This window comes from Pinus tabuliformis, chromosome 5_2, assembly GCF_031772625.1.
Source record: "Pinus tabuliformis cultivar Carrire ecotype Pingquan chromosome 5_2, CPIR1, whole genome shotgun sequence".
Classification (NCBI taxonomy): domain Eukaryota; kingdom Viridiplantae; phylum Streptophyta; class Pinopsida; order Pinales; family Pinaceae; genus Pinus; species Pinus tabuliformis.
Window position 1 is genome coordinate 984,921,692 of NC_142306.1, and position 21,367 is coordinate 984,943,058.

Sequence of the window (21,367 nt, forward strand, 5' to 3'; positions counted from 1 at the left end):
TTTACTAAGATGTGAAACAAAAATTCCATTGTCATGCTTCAGGTAAGTTAGAAGCAAGTGTAATACTTCCATTGCCACATTTGAAGCAAATGTAAATGTATGTGTAATACTTCCATTATACTAGAATATGTTTCCAATTTCCCCAAGGAGGGTGTCGATCTGCAACGCCATATAAACCACAAGATGATGCTACCAAGGCACAATAAAAGGATGCAAGCCACCTCCACCTGGCAGCCTACATGGCCCCCTCGTAGGACGAAATGAAATTGGAAAATTATGATTGCAACTCCGGCACACGCTTGGAGCATGCGAAAAATCTACAAGGTACGACGATGTAATGGTCTACACATTCGAGAATGCAGGGGTTCAATCATGGATGAATATAGGCCGAGGCAAGCCCATCATGCAGGGAAATGAAGAGGAGATGAGGGCTTGGCAAGCAGGAAGTGTTTGGAACCATTTATAGCGAACTAGCCATGGCAAGGAGCAAACAAGCTTGGTGACTCTAGCTTGATAGAGCTATTTCATGGAGCATCTCGAGTTAGAGGCTATGATCATTCTCGTCCATCTCAACAACACCAAGCTTCTCTCACTTCTGCACACAATTCCTCACAATGGGACCTTCTCTCTCAGGTTCAATTTTTATGTGCTCTTTCCTTGCAATTCTATCTCAATTTTGCATCATCTTCAATCGGGTTCTTTTTCTTTTATGGGTTCCTTTAGCTTTTGGTTTACTCTCCCTCTTTTAGGGCTTGTATATCTAGGAGGCTACATTTTGCTTGCATCTCCCTGAATTCCGCCCCCAAACATCTTCTCATTATTGATCGTTGGTGCTCTTTCTAGTTCCCCCCTTTGGCCAAACCCATCCTTCGCTGCTTTGCTCTCCTGTTATAGCTTCCCCCTCCTCCTAGCCCTCCTTTGTTTCTCCCTATTCCTTCTCTATCATATCAGCTCGTTCTCCCCTTCTATGTTCTATCCATTGATTTCCCTAACCTCAGTATGGTTAGGCATTGTCTTGTTGGGCTCTCTCTTCATGGCAGATGGGGACGACTTGGTCCTCCCCCCTCTCCCAATTTTTGTCCCTGTCTCTTCGAGGCTCCCAAGCAAAATCTTCTGTCAGGACAGCCATGGAAAGATCCAAGGATATAATCCCTGAATTTGTCCAAAGAGCAATATCAGACGTAGAGGAACAAGTCAAACAAGCCTGAAGGTTAATCACAGACACACACGTGGATCAAGACTCAGGAGACTAGAGATTGTATAACAGATGTAGGAAACTCCACCAGAGCCAGAGCTTTTGCTTATATGCAGACTATCAACATATACTGGCACACAAAAACTCTAATGGGAAGAGTCCTCACACACAAGGCTGACACTCAACAAGAAATCATCATTTGTATGGCTGAGCTTATGGAAAAAATGGACAACATTAACAGGAAAGTCATGCTCTTGACCATGAGAATCACAAGCACAGATCCCTCAACGTCAGACATTAATGGTGAACCTCAGCCGCCAGATCAGGGGAACAATCCAGCAGAATGATAGACTGCATGGCACATGCTCATGCCCACAGTATAATATCCAGCATTGCAGCAATGTTTTTTATTTTATGCAGTATTTTCATTGCAGATCTTTTAACTCTTTTATCTTGTCAGACCAGCAGATCATGAACAATAGGAACAATCTAAAAGTTTTTTGTTTATGCAGCTGGTCTGGTTTCCCTAGTGGCAGACCAGTAGAGACAATAACTATTGTAAATTTATGTTGTTAGCAGTAATATAATATTTTTGATCTTACAAAAATAAGAAAAAATAATATGGTTCCAAATTCCAATTAATTATTTACAAAACAAGCTAACAATGCATGGGACAATATGTATTTGTTGCAATAGAATCCCCACTTAGGACTCATTGGCCGTCAACAATTTCAATGCTAGAGACCATCAAGTACACTGAATAAGTGGAATATCAAGTAAGATAACATAGTAAAGCATAGTATATAAACCTTTAAAAGCAATGTTGACAATTTAAGGAATATTATTTTATTTCTTACACTGTTCCATAAAAATTCAAATAACCTATCAGAATCAGAAATGTACTTACTGGGAAATGAAAAGCCTGAAATGTACTTGTGTCTCCTGAAACCTGATCGGCAGAAATAGCAAACCCAAAGCCACCAAGTTTCCATGCTCCACTGGAAGTGATAAAGATTGTCTGCATTTAGGCATCAAACACTACCATGAGTGGGTAAACAGAGAAAAATAAGAAGCCTAAGGTAGTTAAAGATGCTTAATACAGAATGACCAAGTAACTCCTGCTATTTATCCACCAAATTAAAATATGATATCATAAGCACGGTGATGCCACAATTTGTCATATTAAAGAAGGGTACAATGAACATAAATGCAGCTTTAGATAGTTAAAAAATTGTGCCTATTTATACAAGTCATCAGAGGAATATACTGGAAAACATCGATAGGCAACAAGCATGTCAAAGTTATTATTCTTCCAATCCACTGGCAAAGCAAAAATAGCAATAAGGAAAACCAGAGGGAATAGACTATTAATTTGAAAATTTGACATCTATGTTGCAGGAAATGCAGGCCAGGAGGGAATTTCAGCCCGTAAACAGAAACAAAACGTTGAAACGCATTTGGTACGGACCTGAAACACATTTCAGGCCGTGCGGGGGAGTTTCACGAGGCTGAAACACGTTTCAGGCTCACACGGCCACGTTTCCGGCAAAAAAAACACTTTTCTTTTCTTTTCTTTTTTCTTTCTTCCTTTTAACATTTTTTATTGGTGATTTAAATAATGTGTGGATGTTTCTAAATGTCCCTCGCAAGTTATAAAAAGACTCTTGCCCATCATCATCTTCCATTCCACCATCCATTGTTGAGCATGCTTCTTCTTCTATTTTTTATGAGGATTATGATGACGAGGATGAAGATTGAAGACTATTAGTCTTTATTGTTTACTAGATTGAGCTCATGTTTTATTTCTCTGTGTTCATTGTCCGCAGTTTGATACTTGTTGATATAGCATTGTACTTGCAGCCTCATATATAAAGGCTGATTTTGGATATATATTTAATATTTATGATAAACCTCCTTTATCAAAGCTGTTTTTTGATATTACTACTTTCATTATGTGATCATTCATGAGTAAACCTCAGGTTAGTATGTTTCATCATCATGTATAATTGATAGACTTATAGTTTATGCAATGACATTGGACAATGTAATCATAATTTAATAATGTATCATATATGGAACAGAAGAACTCAGCAATTATCAGCAAGATATATATTTTATTAATAAAAAATGAATGGATGCTTCACAGAGTGAGGGGCCCGAGCATAAAATACAGCCTTATGTGCCTCTTGGTGAATGGGCATGATCTTTGATCATGCCCTATGCGCTAATTAAACTAATAATTTATAGAATAATTAGTTTTTATATAACATTGCCTTCCTCCCAGAAAGATGCTTTGTCCTCAAAGCATACGTAACGACAGATGTTGTTGACGAAACGCTTCAGTCTCCCAAGAAGCTTCTTCTTCTGGTAAGTCCTTCCACTTGATCAAGTATTCTTTGATTACTTGTGATCGCAGCTTCCTTTCCCTGCTGGATATGATACCTTCTGGCTCTAGAATAACCCTTCCTTCGTCATCTAAAGTCGGAAGTGTTGTCTGTGTTGATTGATGTTCACCAAGTGCCTTTTTGAGGCAGGATACATGGAAGACGTTATGAACACGAATTTTATCAGGAAAGCTTAAATTGTATGCGACTTGGCTGATCTTTTTGTTGATTTGATATGGTCCATAAAACCTTGGTGCCAATTTATTTTTTCCTTTTTGTTTTAAAGATAGCTGCTTGTATGGTTGAAGTTTGACAAATACCCAATCTCCAACTTCAAATTCTCTCTCGGTTCTATTTCAGTCAACTTGTTGCTTCATACAATTCCTTGCATTATTTAGATTTTCTTTTAGAGTTTGGACGACTTTTTGGGTTTCTTCTAGCTGGTTTTTAACAGCTGGCAACTTCGTCTCAATGATAGCAAAGTCATTCCATTTTGGAGGTTCGTAACCGTACAGACTTGAAAAGGAGTCATTTTCACTGACATGTGGTAAGTGGAATTGTACCACCATTCAGAGAGATGTAACCACTGAACCCATTTATTTTGTTTGTCTGTGGCATAACAACATAGGTAGGCTTTCAAACATTTATTGACAACCTCTGTTTGACCATCTGTTTGAGGGTGGTACGCGGAACTCATGTTGAGGTAGGTTCCTATATGATTGAAAAATTCCTTCCATAAATTACCCTTAAATTTGGCATCTCTATCACTCACAATGACCTTGGGAAATCCATGTAATTTATAAATATTTTTGCAAAATATGTCAGCGATCTGTTTTGCTGAATCTGTTTTCCTCATTGCAATAAAATGAGCATACTTGGTAAGTCTGTCAACTACTACAAGAATTTTATCCTTGCCACCAGACAGAGGTAAACCTTCAATAAAGTCCATTGGTATTTCCTCTCATTTCTGATTCGAAATGTTTAAGGGATGAAGTAGTCCAGGTGTCATAATATTTTCATTTTTATTCCTCTAGCATTTATCGCATTCGGCTACATATTTTTTTAATATATTTACTCATTCCCTTCCAAAAGAATGACTGGTGTGCGTTATAGTAGGTTTTAAAAATCCTACATGTCCTGCTGACAGTGAATCATGTGACTCTTTGAGAACCTTGATTTTAAATTTGGAATCTGCATTCAGATAAATTCTTCCCTTGTACCATAGAATATCATTCTTCCATTCAAATTATGAATTCTGAGGAAGATTAGCACTTGTTTCTGGGTCTTTTGCATATTCACTTCGAATCTCATTAAGCCATTCGAGCACAACCATTGAAACTGCAAGTAATGATGGTTCTTCGTCTTTCCTTGACAACGCATCAGCTACTACGTTATCTTTCCCTTTCTTATGTAATATATCCATGTCAAATGTAGCAATTTTTTCTATCCATTTTTGTTGTTCTGTAGATAGCGTTTTCTGCTGGAGGAGATGTTGAAGACTATTATGATCTTTTTGTATTAAGAACTTACTTCCTAAGAGATATTGTCTCCATTTGGCTAATGTGTGCAAAATAGCAAGCATTTCCTTGTTGTATGTAGACGTGAGACGTTCGTTCTTATTGAGCTTTCTGCTTTCAAACACGATTGGGTGACCATCTTGCATTAGTACTGCTCATATGCCAAACTTGAAGCATCACATTCAATTATAAATGGTTTTGAGAACTCTGGAGTTGCCAATACAGGGGCATTAAACATAACTCCCTTCAAGTCTTCAAAACACTTTTATGCTTCATGGTTCCATCAAAATGAGTTCTTCTTAAGAAGGTTCGATAGGGGTGCGGTTATATGGGCATAGTTTTTAATAAATCTTCGATAATACCCAGTTAATCCTAAGAATCCTCTTAGCTTGGAGATATTAACTGGTTTGGGCCATTCCCTTGAAACCTTGATCTTTTTAGGATCTACTTTAACTCCGTCCTTCGATATTATATGTTCGAGATATTCTACTTCTTCCTTCCCAAAAGTACATTTGGACTTCTTGGCATAGAACTAATGCTCTTCCAACACAGTAAGAACTTTCTCCAAATGTTGTAGGTGCTCCTTCCAAGTTTTACTGTAAATTAAAATGTCATCAAAGAACACTAACACAAACTTCCATAGATATGGACAGAATAGCTCGTTCGTAGTAGCTTGGAATGTTGTCGGTGCATTGGTTAAACCGAAAGGCATTACATTAAACTCGTAATGACCTTCTTGTGTTCAGAATGCACTTTTTGCTACATCTTCCAATCTTATTCTGATTTGGTAGTATCCTAACCTTAGGTCCAATTTGGAGAAGTATTTAGCGCTATGTAGTTCATCCAAAATTTCATCAATAAAAGGAAATGGAAACTTGTTTTTAATTATTATTTTGTTTAGCCCTCAATAATCGACACATAATCTGAACGATCCATCTTTCTTTCGAACTAGTACAACTGGAGCAGCATACGGACTTTTACTTTTTGGGATGATGCCACACTTTAAAAGATCTTGGACTATCTCTCAATTTCAGTTTTATGATGATGTGGATATCGATATGGTTTGATGTTGATGGAATTTGATCCTTCTTTGACCTCTATTGTATGCTCAATTTCTCTTTTAGGTGGCATCTTCATTAGCAGGTCTTGGAATATTTTTTGGTGCTTTTAAATCAGCTCCTATACTTTTGGTGATTCTTCGTTGACCATATTTGAAGTTAACATTTCTAACTGATGACACTGTACTACATAAGTTGGTGCTCCCTTCCGAATCATTTTCATCATCTGGGATGATGATACAATTTGGTTTTCAGGTGGCTGGAACCCATATAATTTGTATTTCTTCCCTTCCCATTTAAATTTTATAAATTGCTTTTGATGGTTGGCAGAGTAAGTACTGAGGGTTTGTAGCCATTGGACACCTAAGACCACATCCACTCCACCTAATGGTATAGTGTAGAACGGGGATTCTAAATTAAAGTCTTGAATCTACAATTTGAATTTATGGCATTTCCCTACCTTTTCAATTTTTTTACCATCAGCTACCATAACCTTCATGTTGGGCATGGGGAATGAGAAAATGTTGAGTCTCTTCACCATGGTTGAGTCTAAAAAATTGTGGGTGCTGCCGTATCGATCAAAACCATCACATTGTTCTTCTTGATATGTCCTTTTAACTTTAATGTATGGGGTTGTGATATACTTGTCATAGCTGATAATGATACTTGCAGAATGCTCTCATCATCTAGTTCTGGAGAGAATTCTGGGGCATCTTTGATTTCTTCTACGTCTGATTCATCACTGCCTGAATCATTAGTTGCTTCACAATTATACAAGTTCTTGGTCTCTTTTCCTTTAGCACACCTATGTTTAGGGTCCCACTTTTCACCACAACTTTTACACTTGCCCTCTTTCATCCTTTGCATTTCCACGTTAGTTTTGTCTCCTTCACGAAGATGTGGTGGAACATATTTTGTATTATCCATGTTCGCAGACTGGGGAAATCTTCGTCTCAAATATACTCTTTCAGCCTTTGACCACAACATATTTTCAAATTTCTTTTCAACAGCTTTTGCTTTTTGTCTTGCTACTTCTATCGAGGTAATGTCATGAAGCTCAAGTTCTGCTTGTAGATGATGTTAAACTCACATGGAATGCAAATAGCTATATGAAAGATAAGCATTAGATTGCCTTTACTATTCACAAGATGTTCATTTATAATACATTGTACATGACTGTTGGATTCATCTTCCAACGTCTCTTGGACTCCGGTGGCTGTTCACATTCCACACCAACCCATAGAGGATTAGGTGTCCAACATTCCCCCCTTAATCTGAAGGGGTATGTATGAGTCCAAGAAGAGCGTTGTAAAACAAAATGTGCAAAATGCATGGCAACACTAGGCTGAATGTGCTCTCTAACATGTTGGTATAAGGGGGATGGTTTACGGATGACCACCAACACTGGAACGCTTAGTGTTGTTCCCAGAACTCTTCCAAGTCTGGCAAGAAGTTGAAATCTTCTGCAAGAGGAAGTGTCCCTAATGCTTTGGAGAGAGAGACCTTTAACTTGAAAAAGGGAGGTCTACAACCTATAGTGGTTTAAGGATGACCACCCACTCTGGAATGCTTAATGCAATTCCTGGAACTCTTCCAAAACTAGCAAGAAGTTGAAGTATTCTACTAGAGGAAGTGTCCCCAGTTCTTTGAAGAGATGTCTCAACCCCAAATAGATGGCTTAAGGTTGATCATCAACCGAAGGCATGCTCAGGGGCATCTTTGTCTCTGGCTACAACTTTGAATCTGGTATGGCAGGTTGTGGCTCAGGCTCGCTTGATGTGGCTTTGAAGCTTGTAGATGATCATCACTTCTCCCCCTATCAGATACAAGGTGAGAAGATGAAGAAATCTCAACTGCAAGACTTTTCAATATTCGAGAACAAATCCTATTGTATGAGCAAAATATCTTATTGGTTGTTGAAGCCCATTGCCAAGAAGCGATCCATCCAAGATAAATCTTTGTTCTTGTAGGAGGTTTGTTTTTGAAGCATCTGTTTGAAAAATGATTGGTTTTATGACAGTGCTTACATGGATGAAGATCAAAACAGTGATCTTTCATATGGCCAACTCGGTCACAATGTTGTCATTGAACAATCTATTATTGTTGCTGTGGAAAAGGAGCAGAATCTGGAACAACTGAAGGTGAACTATCATGAAGGAATCCAGCACTCTAAAACTGAATGGGCTTTGAGTAATCTGGAATATGAAAGGAAACCTCCTTATCATATCCAAGACCTGTTTTGTGCTTGTTATGGACAAGCTCTTCCCAAGGTCTGATGATGGGCTTGGGAAGTACAAACTGAACTTTTGCAAATGCATGTGACTTTGCTTCTTCATTGGGCACTGGATCTAAATCAACTTGCTGCTTACGGGAGTCTGTTTCAATGTTCTGAATAGAAACAGGTTCAAAACGATGACTCCATTGTTGTAATTCTTCCTGCTACAGTTGTGATTCAAGCTGCAGAAACTCTATCTTTTCATGTGCATTTTGCAGACAGGTTTGAATGTCCGAAAGAGAGGCTTTGCTAATTTTGACTGTGCTGTCAGCAGTGGACCTGATTAGAGTTTTCAATAACTCTAATATTCTTTCAAGCTTAGCCATTTTTCTTAACAACTGGCAAATAAAGATTGTGAGCTTCAATTGTATCACTATATACCAAAGTCTTCTCTAGCAATTATGCACTATCTTCTTCTACACACAATATGAAGCCTTGATGGTAGGCTTTGGAGCAACAATTAGGATCAAATTTTCTATGGCAGCAACTCAGAAGCAAAGAATTCATATATACAAAATCAACCCATCAAAACAAGGAAACTGAGGGTTTTGATGCCATTATCTCTCTTGTGGGTCATCAATGCTTTGAGTCCTTAAGTTACAATATCACACCATTTTCCATTATATAAAGGGATGACAAGCATAACCCATTTTACTCCAACCATAATCATGGATATCCAACATCCTACAGTTCAAGAAATAACATTAACAATGACCATTATTTTCACTATTGTTCTCGTCTTAAGATGGAGGCACCCCTGCATTATCCATAGTTTGCAAAAGAAGCACGTCATTATAACAAGAGGATCAAGCGGCATTGGCTTGGAGGATCAAGTGACAAAAGAACAGGAATAAGGAAAGTCGATGTAACCTTGTTTCTTTATCAGACTTTTGTCCTTTTCATACAAAACCCCGAGACGGAATCCAAACCCAACCATCAGTAAATCTACGGCATCTTCAGCAGCTATATATGGTATGCCCCAACACCTCAGTAATTTTGAGACAGAATTGACCTCCAGAGTTTGGATACAGTTTGGCACTAATATCTCAGAATATTGTCATTTTTCTTTATCTGTGACAAGACAACAAGGCATTGGAGGGAATCATTGATAGAAAAGGGTTTGCAAAGAGTGGGCAACCTGTTGATTAAGTGGCCAATCAAACTCGCAACATAACTTCACACTATAAATGATCAAAACAGTGAGGAACAACCGCACTATGAGCTGAAAAATGGAGAATACCCAAAATTGTACTTTATAGTACCTGATCAATGGCTATGGATACAAACGACATCATCAAACTAATCTAAATTTCTCGCTCCTTTTTCACCCAGTGTCCTTTCACTAAGCTCGTTGATCCTTTCAACACCTTGCCGCCTAATTCACTGGACCTCGAGCTGGAAGGATTTCTAGCCTCCAGCAAAGTATGTCAAACGTCGGCTTCACCAAAAACCTTGTTACTGAAATTGTCAATAAAAGTGTCCTCGAGCCATTTTTATTGAGTGGTTCTATGACTCTGTAGAATGTTGAAGTTACAAAGACTCACGCAGAATGGGCATAAGCATAGGCTTCCAGTGCAGGAGGAGAGGAGAGCGATAGGGTTGCGAAGCTTAATGGCAAGCTACTCGCTACATATTGGACCAAAAAATGCTTTCCATCATCAATTTCATCGATTTATTGCTCTCATTTGAAGCAAAAAGGTGTCGGCATTGCAGAGGCTGTCAGTATTCACCACAACTCGAGGTATGACATCTTTTCCTTCTGTCAATCTTGAATAATACAATGCCTTTCCTCTAATGCATCTGCCACTAAGGATCCTTATATCATCAACAAAACCCATTGAAAACATTAGTTCTGGAACCCAAATGCAAAAGCCTCCAGCATGGGGTCAAAGCGAGGGTCACAAAAGTGATTCCGAGCATTTAGTCTGCTCCAGATGCGGAGATTACATGCAGAACGAGCAGTTGAACGTGCCAGAGCAGTCCAGTCGCAGCAAAAGAAGTAATGTTCGGTCTCGCACAACCCTTAATCATGCGAGTTTCTTGTGCCTTACACTACAGCACTAGCCTGGCGTGGCTGACAAAACTGAATGTTATAGCCAGGAATATACCAGTGACACCAGTACGCAGAAAGGTTGTAACGGTTCCTTCAAGGGGCAGTGGTGACAGCATGCAGCAAGAATAGTAATGGCAGTTCTGACACACAGGAAGGCAGAACTGACATTTAGAGAGTCCACAAAACAAGTGGCTCAAATTAGAGCAGGGCCAGAATTCTCCTGCAGCTCTGATACCATGTTAAACTCACATGGAATGCAAACAGCTATATGAAAGATAAGCATTAGATTGCCTTTACTATTCACAAGATGTTCATTTATAATACATTGTACATGACTGTTGGATTCATCTTCCAACGTCTCTTGGACTCCGGTGGTTGTTCACATTCCACACTAACCCATAGAGGATTAGGTGTCCAACAGATGGGGTTTAAGTCCCGAGCTGTACAATTGAGTGAGACGAGTTTCTGATAATCCAGGTACTCGTGTTGCTAAAGTCTCCCATTCTCGAGTGTATTCATCCACATCTCCCTTTTGTTGTAATCTGGTGAGTGCTGAGAAGAATTCTTCTTCCTTGACACCTTGGAACCTTTTAAAGAACGTGTTTTTGAATTTCCTCCCACTGATCGCCAGTGTTTGTCTTTTTCCACCACATATGCCAATTACATGCTTCGCCTTCCATTTTCATGGAAGCATGTCTAATCTTTTCATTATCATTGTCAATACCGTAAATCTTGAAATATTCTTCTGCTTTATTGAACCAAGCAACGCTGCATTTTTCGTTATTGTCAAATTTGGATAGCTCAAGCTTTGCTCTTCGTTGATATGTAGCTATCAGCGGAGCGAAGAAGGGGTATTGATTTGAAAATGACATATTGGTGTATGGATTCCAGAGCTGCCTATTTTCAAAATTTGTGTTACTATTTCCTTGATTAGGTGTGGAAGATGTCTTTGGAGACTCGGGCTTCTCATGTGAGTCTAACGAGTTTGACGAATCTGGAGAATTGAGATGTTGAGTAGCTTCATTATTCTAGGGTATTTGATCAGGTGTAATCTTCATAGTGTTACAAATATAGGTCAACAACACCATCGCTTTATCCACTTTAGCTAAAAGGTCTGCCTTATCCTTTTTAAATTCATTCTTGTTCTCTTCGAGCTGACTCTCTATTCTCTTTGTTGTGGCCTGCAATGCCTCGATTTTGTCGCCATGTTCGGTCACCTTAGGCTCAAGTTCTATCAATTTTTTGTTGAAATCGGCCATCGTCATTGAAGCAGGCATTGATCTGGTATGCGGCGGAGTATACTTATCCAGCGTAACCCTTTTTTCCCTTTTTTGTTAATTTGACCTAATTATTATTATTTTTATTATTAGTAAATAATAATAATAATATATATATCTATATAAATCACTTTATTTTAACTAAATATTAATTAATATATATAGTTATTTCAATATTAGTTATTATATAACTTTAATCATATAACAACTAATAATAAACTATATATTAATTAATATATATGTTAGACTATATACAACGCGGGAGGGTAGCCGTTACGGTGACAGGAAAGTGGTGGAAGACAATGAGAGATTGCAGAGTGGTCGGGGTTTTTGACACAGCAGTGGACACAGTCGGATTGCGGCAGAACAATGAGAACGCACATACAATTTTTATGTTGGCAAAACAACGGACTCGACAACGGTTTATAGAATAATCTGCGATGGACAAGGTACTAAATTTAGCCAGAACAAAAAATCGACAGTGAAGAACAACGGAACAGTAAGGGAAAATCAACGGTGGAATTGGTGACGGCAGGGGTAGCGGAACAGTGATGAACTGCAGGTCGAGGAGGGCAGTAATGGAGTCATAGCAGTCTGCACAGTTTGGCCCGAGGATTTGAACCTGCTCTGATACCACATGGAACAGAAGAACTTAGCAATTATCAGCAAGATATATATTTTATTAATAAAAAATGAATGGATGCATTATTGTTAATTTTAGGCAACAATGGTATGTTCTATGCTTTAGAGCAATTTTACTTCAATTTCTTTATTAGCCCAATATCGATATCCAGATTAGCAATCACATCAACATGATAATAGAATGCAAATAGAACATAAACATAAACAGTAGAAGACAAGCCAAGACAAGAGGACACAAAATGTGGCATCGGCCAGGGACAAACCCTAATGTGAGGATACCCTTGATCAATTCTTCTTATATTCTTCAATAGTTCAACAGAGAGAGAGATAGTACAATTTACAAATCTGATAATTTATGACAATAGCAAAAGAGCCCTAACCAGAAAAGTCAACGTTGGTCAACAGGGAAGATTTGACCCTCAACAAAATGGTCAACTTTAGTCAACTTCGGCCTCCAAACAGCAAGATGAATCAGCCCTCAAAACAGTCCAGTCAAACCTGTTCAAACAGCCAACCCTGTGATCAGCCCTAGTTGTAGTCAACGCTGGTCAAAGTCAACGTTTGACCTCGATTTTTGTGCCCAAATGCAGCCTGCCCAAACAGAAGTATCTCGCCCAAAAACGCAGTCAAACAAGTCAATGTTGCTAGTCAACGCTAGTCAAAACACTTGTTGAAATTTGGTCAATGTTGGTCAACGCCCAAAACATAATTTCGTCCTCCTTTCCTTCGCACGTGTGAGAGAGAAAGTTGCCCAGAAAATGCATACCCAATCAGATGAGGAGAGAGAGAGATGTGTGGATGATTGATGTCCAAATGAGGCTAAGGCATCATGTATTTATAACAAACGTTGAGGATGAATAGACGTGACTGTTGGGCTTTTGACCCTACATAAGTTCGTTGGCCGACCTTGACAATTTGTCCAGAATCAAAATAAATTCATAACTTTATTTGTACATGTCAGAATCAGATGATCTTTAGATCAATCCTACAACTCTTGGAGAGAGGAATCCAAGAAAAATATCAGTTGTCATAAATAGGATGCCCCATGTGGAGTTTGGCCCTAGTTGCCAATTTTAACACTACCTCTCAACTAGGGAGAACTCCATTTCCTAATCCATCTGCCAATTTGTACTATCTCTACCATCAATGCGCTGCTCTGCTCTGCTAAACTATTAAGAAGAAGTGATCGAGAATGTATCATACCATTCTCTACTGACCCGAAGTCAGTCCCAAATAAAAGAGAGTGTCTCATACCACTCTTAATGACCCGAAGTCAGTTCCAATCAAAAGAGAGTGTCTCATACCACTCTTATTGACTCGAAGTCAGTTCCAATTGATCCCAGATCAATATCAGTCATCCTAGCATAGGGAGTACGGTACTACACGATGCGTCCATCAGTAGTACTACAGTCCCTATCCTCATTTCCCTACTCATTGGCCAGATGAGAGGTACTTCCCATGAGTCCCAGACTACATGGGTAGGATGTCTCAGCAGGAGAAGGATAAACCACTCATCCTGCCTACATGTCGCCAAGAGGTATCACAAGGGAAGGTTGAACCACTCACCCTTTACACAGCAAACCACTAGAGGAAGGCTGAACCACTCACCCTATGGTTGCTTATTGCTCCAAGAAGTACCCCAAGCCCCCCGGAGCTCCCAAAGCTCAATGTCCATATCATACAGGACCCTCATAAGAGGGTCTCTCCACGACTCCAAGTTGTTCTCGGAAGGCTAGGAACTTGACCTTCCCCAGGGGCTTTGTCAGAATATCGGCGACCTGCTCATCAGTCCCAATGTAATGGAGCCTTATAGCTCCTCGTTGTACCATATCCTGGATAAAGTAGTACGTGATATCTATATGCTTGGAGAGATCATGAAACACGGGATTCTCTGATAATGGGATCCCACTTTGGTTGTCACAGAGGATCACAGTGGTATCCAGCACATGTCCAAACAGCTCACTGAAGAGCTTCCTCAACCAACCAGCTTCACTGGAGGCCATACTAGCAATTATGTATTTGGCCTCAGTGGTGCTCAAGGCAACCGACTTTTGCTCCCTGCTTATCCAGGATATCGAAGCTGAACCCAAAGAAAAACAGCATCCAGAAGTGGTCTTGCGATCCACCACACTACCAGCCCAATTAGCATCAGAATGACCATGCCGTGTCACATCTTCGACACTATCTCTCAATGCATGAATGATTGTGCCCCGAAGATATCTTAGAAGATTCTTGGCACCAATCCAATGTATATGATGAGGCTCAACCATATATTAGCTCAATGTGTTAACTATAAAACATATGTTCGGACGGGAGTTCACCAAGAACATCAGTGCTCCTATGAGTTGACGATACTCAGAAGCATTTCCTAATTCAGGTCTAGTAGTACTACCACGTAACTTCTTAAAGTTAAGTTCCATCGGGGTACTCACAGGCTTGCAGTCTACCATCCCAAATCTTTCTGATATATTCACAACATATTTTCCTTGAGATAGGAAAATTTCACCTGGCTTTTGCCAGACCTCCAACCCTTGGAAGTAGTGCATCGATTCTAGGTCCTTCATCTCAAATTCAGAAGCCAACTTCCTCTTACATTTGTGAATGAGAGGGTCTGCACCTGTCAAAAAGAGATCGTCCACATAAAGTACCAGAAGAGGTTTATCATTTTCAACCTTAAAGTAAACGTTTGGATCAACTTCATTTCTAGTGAATCTTAGCTTCATCAAATAGCTATCAATCCTCTCATACTAAGCCCAGGGTGCTTGCTTCAATCCATAGAGAGCTTTCTTCAACCTAGATACATGAGATTCCTGATCATGAACCTCAAACCCCTCAAGTTGTTCCACATAGACTTCCTCTTTGATCGAACCATGGAAGAAAGCGGTCTTGACATCCATCTCATGTAGGTTCCATCCTTGCGAGGCAGCAAGGGCTATGATCGAGCGGATGGTGGTGTATCGGGCAAGAGGTGCAAATATCTCATCGTAATCTACACCTTCCTTTTGAGAGAAGTCTCGAGCAACAAAGCGAGCCTTGAACTTTTCTGCACTTCCATCAGCTCCATGCTTGATTTTGTACAGCCACTTAGAGGTGACAGCCAATTTGTCCCGGGATCTATGGACAACATCCCAGACATCATTTTTCATAATTGACTCATATTCTTCATTCATAGCATCCTTCCATATTTGTTGCTTCACGGCTTCTTCAAATGATGAAGGCTCATTTTGAAAAATAGTGCTCATGATGGTCAAGTATCCTTGATACCTTTTCGGCTTCTTGCTTTCACGGAAAGTCCCCCTTGATGCAATATGTCTCTCAGCATCTTCGAGTCTCCCTAAGCCATGAGTGTCTCCTCTTGGAGGAGGAGGGCACTTGAGGAGGAGGATCAATAAGATCCATAGGTTCACCAATATCCGGCATTGTTTCATCTTCTTTTGCACCCTGTTTTCCGATGTCAGCTTCTTTGTCCTTCCTTGGGATAGGAAGGTTGTTGATCTCTTTGAGGGCTATATCTTCATCGATGGTGACATCATGACTTATCTCAACTTCCCTTTGACCAGCCACATAAATTCTATATCCCTTAGAATTTTCACTATAGCCCACAAAGACTCCTTTCTTCCCAAATGCACCCAATTTGCTTCTTTTCTCTTTCAGCACATGAAAATATACGGGGCTTCCAAAAATTCTAAAATGAGAGACATCGGGTTTCTTAACAGTGAACATTTCTTCGGGAGTCTTGGAGTCCAATGCTTGATGAGGGTATCGGTTTTGAACATATATGGCGTTATTTGCATCTTCAGCCCATAGGAACTTTGGAAGCCCTTGATCATGAAGCATGGCACGCACATCTTCTACAGTAGTGCGATTCTTCCTTTCAGCCACACCATTTTGCTCGGGAGTGTTTGGCGTTGTAGTCTCCCTCTTAATGCCAGCTTCTCTGCAATAATCTTGGAATTCATTGAATTCGTACTCGACCCCATTATCAGTCCTCAATATCTTGATTTTCTTCTCGAATTGATTTTCGATCAAGGCTTTGAAGTGTCGGAACCAGGTGAACACGTCATCCTTCTTCTTCAAGAAGTAGATCCAAGTCTTGTGAGAGTAATCATTTGTAAAGGTGAGATAATATAAGTATCCTCCCAAAGAGTTTACGGGCATCATACCAGATATGTCGGAGTGGATCAATTGCAATATATTTGTGGTCTTGCTATTACTTGAGGGGAATGGTCCCTGTTGACCACTGGGATGACACCTGATGATTATATTAAAGACTCCATGCCCAGGGATGTTCCAGAGGACACTTGTACCATCAAATATCATCAATCAACGGAGTTTTTTAACTCTACTTCTATCTTCTCATCATCTTTCTTGTAACCAGATTCCACATCCTACGAGAAATTATAATAAATGATACTAGTAATGATGAGTTTTGAGTCTATAACAGGCCTAAGATGTTGGGACTCGATCATCAAACGAGTACACCTTGGAGTGTTTTTTTATCTGGTTAATTATCCCTTCTTTTTCAGAGGCGGATAATTTTCTAGGTTTATTCACTCACGTTTTACCCCAAAGCCAGGGTGACAGTTTGAAGGTTGAGCCCCTAACACATCTTAGTGTCTAGAGTCGATGTATATTACCATACTAGATCACACAAAAAATTTCGTGGAATTTGGTTAGGTCTAGGTAGTCATTTTTTAATTTTTTAGATTTCCCGCAGGTAAAAAATTGCAAATGAAATTGTACTTGTTGGGTTAAAAATGACACACTTTCTACTATGACACACTTTGTTGGGTTAAAAATGTGTTTTGAACCCTCAAAACCCATTTTTCCTAAGTTTAGTGGGAAATCTGACAATTAATTAAGCCATAAATTAAATAAATGGAGAAAAATAAATATCCACACATGTTAAATGTTGTGGAAATGAAGTGGAAAATTATGGGGGAGTTAAAGTGAAGTCCCAAGGTGATGTGGACTCCTAAAATGAAGGAAAGGACATGTGTTCAAATAAAATCGAATTTCTGGCATTAAAGGAGAAAGCTGCTTACTTGGAAATTCGAATTTGTGAAGTTAATGCACATTTGGAAAGATTTGGGAGAATATTTGGTGGAGATTTTTGTGGGAAATTGTCCCCACATGGATTACCACCCATATACACTTGTCATTCTATCATAAAATTCGAATTTGGCACATTAAGGAAGAAAAAAAGATGTCCACTTGCCAGAATTCGATTTTTACACTTGGCATTAGAGCTCCATTCAACAAATTCGAATTTCTCTTTGGGATTGTCACCTCATGCCACTTGTTTAATCACTTTTACATTAGGATTGGCTCCAATGCCATTTGTCATTGTCATTCTTCATTGCGATTTGCTCCCAACTCTCTATATAATAGAGCCATGGCTCTCACATTGTATCATGTAACGAGCTATTGGGCTTACGGAGACTCTGCTAGGTTTTGTATTCATTTTCATATAATAAAAGAGACTTTGGGGTACTATTGTGTTGGTGTTCTCCTTCCTTTTCTTGAGGTGATGTTATTTCAATGGTTGTGCTTTACATTCTACATGTATGTTGGATTATGCTAGTTATCATTTTGCCACTTGTTTGGATTAACATATGCAAGCTATCTTGTATGGTTTTTGGGTTAGAGAAATAATCTAGGAAGAGGAGCACTAGAAGATATTTGATGAAATCTCTAGCCTTCTCCTCCATTATATAATCTAATCCCTTATGATTGCTAACATCTTTTTCCAAGTGTGTAGAGATCTTTCGATTTGGTTGAAGGATTTACTTGGGTGTGGGATAGCTCTCCAATAGATGAATTAACTCCCAAGATCAAGAATATAAGGACCGAATCTGTTTGCCTCAAGGATTTCATCAAACAATTTTGAAAGAGGGAGTTTCCTTTCCTCTAGCCTACTAAGATCACATAAATTTAAATTAAATATTTTTCTTGATAAATATTTTTTGTTTTCAAGGATTTTATTTGCCACCTAGAGCATTGTTTTAACTAGACAAGTATGGAGTTCTACTTGCATGTCTTGATCTAGTTCTTGTACACTAATTGTAGATTATCATTTTGACTATTTCATGTCATCTTTGTCTCCATTTCATGATTGCTTTTCTTTCAATTTTAAGCATTCTACTTTTGTTTTAAGCAAAATACAATTTCATTTCTTAAAGGGCAAGTACTTGGAAGGCACTGGTTGTTTATGTACTTCATGCTTATCTTATGATGGTTATTGCTCATATCAGTTTTTGCTTATAAATCTTAAAGAAATAATCTATTTAACTCTAACAATTCTCCTAGAAACTCAAATTTATTTTTAACTTAACTTTTCATTAGGGACCACCCTCCTTAGCTAACCTAGAAGATAGCTTAAACGGAGAGCGAAGGGATTTAGTGTGACAGCCCCTTCTCTAAGTTCCCTGCCACCAACCACACCTTGTGGGGTTGAAGGCTTTTCTCACTGACTTGTAGATAGGTTTAGGCAGTAGGGTCAACAGTCCCCTTGTAAGTTTTCCTTCGGCACATCCCGGACATACACCTTCATGCTCTACTTTGAACTCGGGCATACCTGTCACCATTTGTCTCACATCGGGTAGGGCCTTATAATGAAGATGGGCAAACCTCTGGTGCCATAGTTCAGATTGTAGAGATGTGTCGCAAGACATGGCTCCCAATGGACTTCCTCTAACTTGATACAAAGTTTCAACCCTGAACCCAAGAGTAAAAGCATCTTTAAAATTTCTTTTCCAAACACGTACCTTTCCATCGATGAATGCCACCTTGAATCCTTTGTCTTCCATTGCCGAACCGGACACCAGGTTCTTCTTGAGATCAGGTACATATAGTAGTTCTTGTAAATGAATAGTGTTTCCTTGATTCAATTGAAAGGTAACATTCCCTACTCCCTTCACGGGATAGGTGCCATCGTCTCCAAGGGTGATCTCCAAGTTTGTTTCCTTTTCTATCAAATTAGGGAGGGCTTCCTTGTATCTGGTGAAGTGCCTTGAAGTACCACTATCAATTAGCCAATTTCCCAAAGTGTCCAGAGGAGCAGCAGTGGAAAGGGCCGATATAAGATAGTACCCTTTTTGCTTATTGTTAACAACATTTGATTCTTCATACCTGGAGTTCCTTGCTTTCTTGGAGGGTCGACCATTTCCTTGATGTCCCGCATTTCTTTTTCCCTTGCCATTGGACCAGCCATTCCTTTTATCATAGTTGTTAAAGTTGCCCCTAGAATGATTGTGATCATCATCATGCGATGTGTCCCTTCTATTTGGACACTCCCTTGCATAGTGGCCAAACTTATTGCAAACAAAGCACCTTCCATTCCTTCCTCCCTTAGATCCAGGCTTTCCATGGAAATGACCTTTAGACCCCGAATTATTTCTCCTCTTGGCATGAGCGGAGAATGTAGTGGAGTTGCTTCTATTAGAAGGCATTTTTTGCTCCACCATTCTTGTTTCTTCTTGAATGTATCTCAACATCAATTCTTCAAACCCTGGAATTCTATCATTGTTGAGTATAGTGGTTCTAAATACATAAAATTCAGGCAGGAGTCCTCCAAGGGTGGTGAGAGTAAGTTCCCTGTCAAGAATGACTTCTCCAACCAAAAATAGATCATTCTTGATCTCAATGATCCTTAAGAAGTAGGATTGAATATCCTCGTCCTTGTCCTTCTTACTATCCTTCAACTTATTTTTGAGAAATAGAATTTGATTAGCATTACTAACCTTGAACATGTTGATCAACCTGTCGTAGATCTCCTTGGAGGTCTTTAATTCGAAGATGTATGCCACCAGACGCTTGTCAATGGAATCTTTGATAATCTTCTTTGCTTTGACTTCAGCCCTATTGTACTTGGTCATTGCAGCAGCCGGTGCATTTGAAGGAGGCTCTGGGATTTTACCCCTCACATAATCCATCACTTCTTGTTCTTCCAAGGTCAAATCAAGAGACATCTTCCATCCATGATAGTCAGATTTATCATGGAGCTTGTCTTCAGCCAAGAAGTGGGATGAGGACCCATTGAACTTTTTGTCCTTGTCCCAGTGTCTTTGGTGATTGCTCTTTCACTCTTGCTTGAGCTTTGTCTTTACCTCACCTCTGATACCATGTTAATTTTAGCCAACAATGGTATGTTCTATGCTTTAGAGCAATTTTACTTCAATTTCTTTATTAGCCCAATAACAATATCCAGATTAACAATCACATCAACATGATAGTAGAATGCAGACAGAACATAAACATAAACAGTAGAAGACAAGCCAAGACAAGAGGACACAAGATGTGGCACCAGCGAGGGACAAACCCCAATGTGGGGAAACCCTTGATCAATCCCTCTTATATTCTTCAATAGTTCAGCAGAAAGAGAGATAGTACAATTTACAAATCTGATAATTTATGACAACAACAAAAGAGCCCTAACCAGAAAAGTCAACGCTGGTCAACAGGGCAGATTTGACCCTCAACAAAATGGTCAACTTCAGTCAACTTCGGCCTCCAAACAGCAAGATGAATCAGCCCTCAAAACAGCCCAAAACAGTCCAATCAAACCTAGTCAAATAGCCAACCCTGTGGTCAGCCCTAGCTGTAGTCAACACTGGTCAAAGTCAACATTTGACCTCGATTTTTGTGCTCAAAAATGCAGCCTGCCCAAACAGAAGTATCTCACCCAAAAATGCAATCAAACAAGTCAACGTTGCTAGTCAACGCTAGTCAAAACACTTGCTGAAATTTGGTCAACGCTGGTCAACGCCCAAAACAGAATTTCGTCATCCTTTCATTCGCACGTGTGAGAGAGAAAGCTGCCTAGAAAATGCGTACCCAATCAGATGAGGAAAGAGAGAGATGTGTGTGGATGATTGATGTCCAAATGAGGCTAAGGCATCATGTATTTATAGCAAACGTTGAGGATGAATAGATGTAACTATTGGGCTTCTGACCCTACATAAGTT

General features: G+C 39.4%; 1 protein-coding gene across 1 annotated transcript in view; it reads right to left on the reverse strand.

Moving 5' to 3' along the window:
• LOC149162600 (SCY1-like protein 2 B) overlaps positions 1-21,367 on the reverse strand; it is a 191,374-nt gene that overhangs the window by 117,998 nt on the left and 52,009 nt on the right. The window contains exon 3 of the mRNA XM_089435235.1: positions 2,103-2,213. Within this exon, the coding sequence (XP_089291361.1) occupies positions 2,103-2,213 (111 nt within the window). The remainder of the gene's footprint in view (positions 1-2,102; positions 2,214-21,367) is intronic.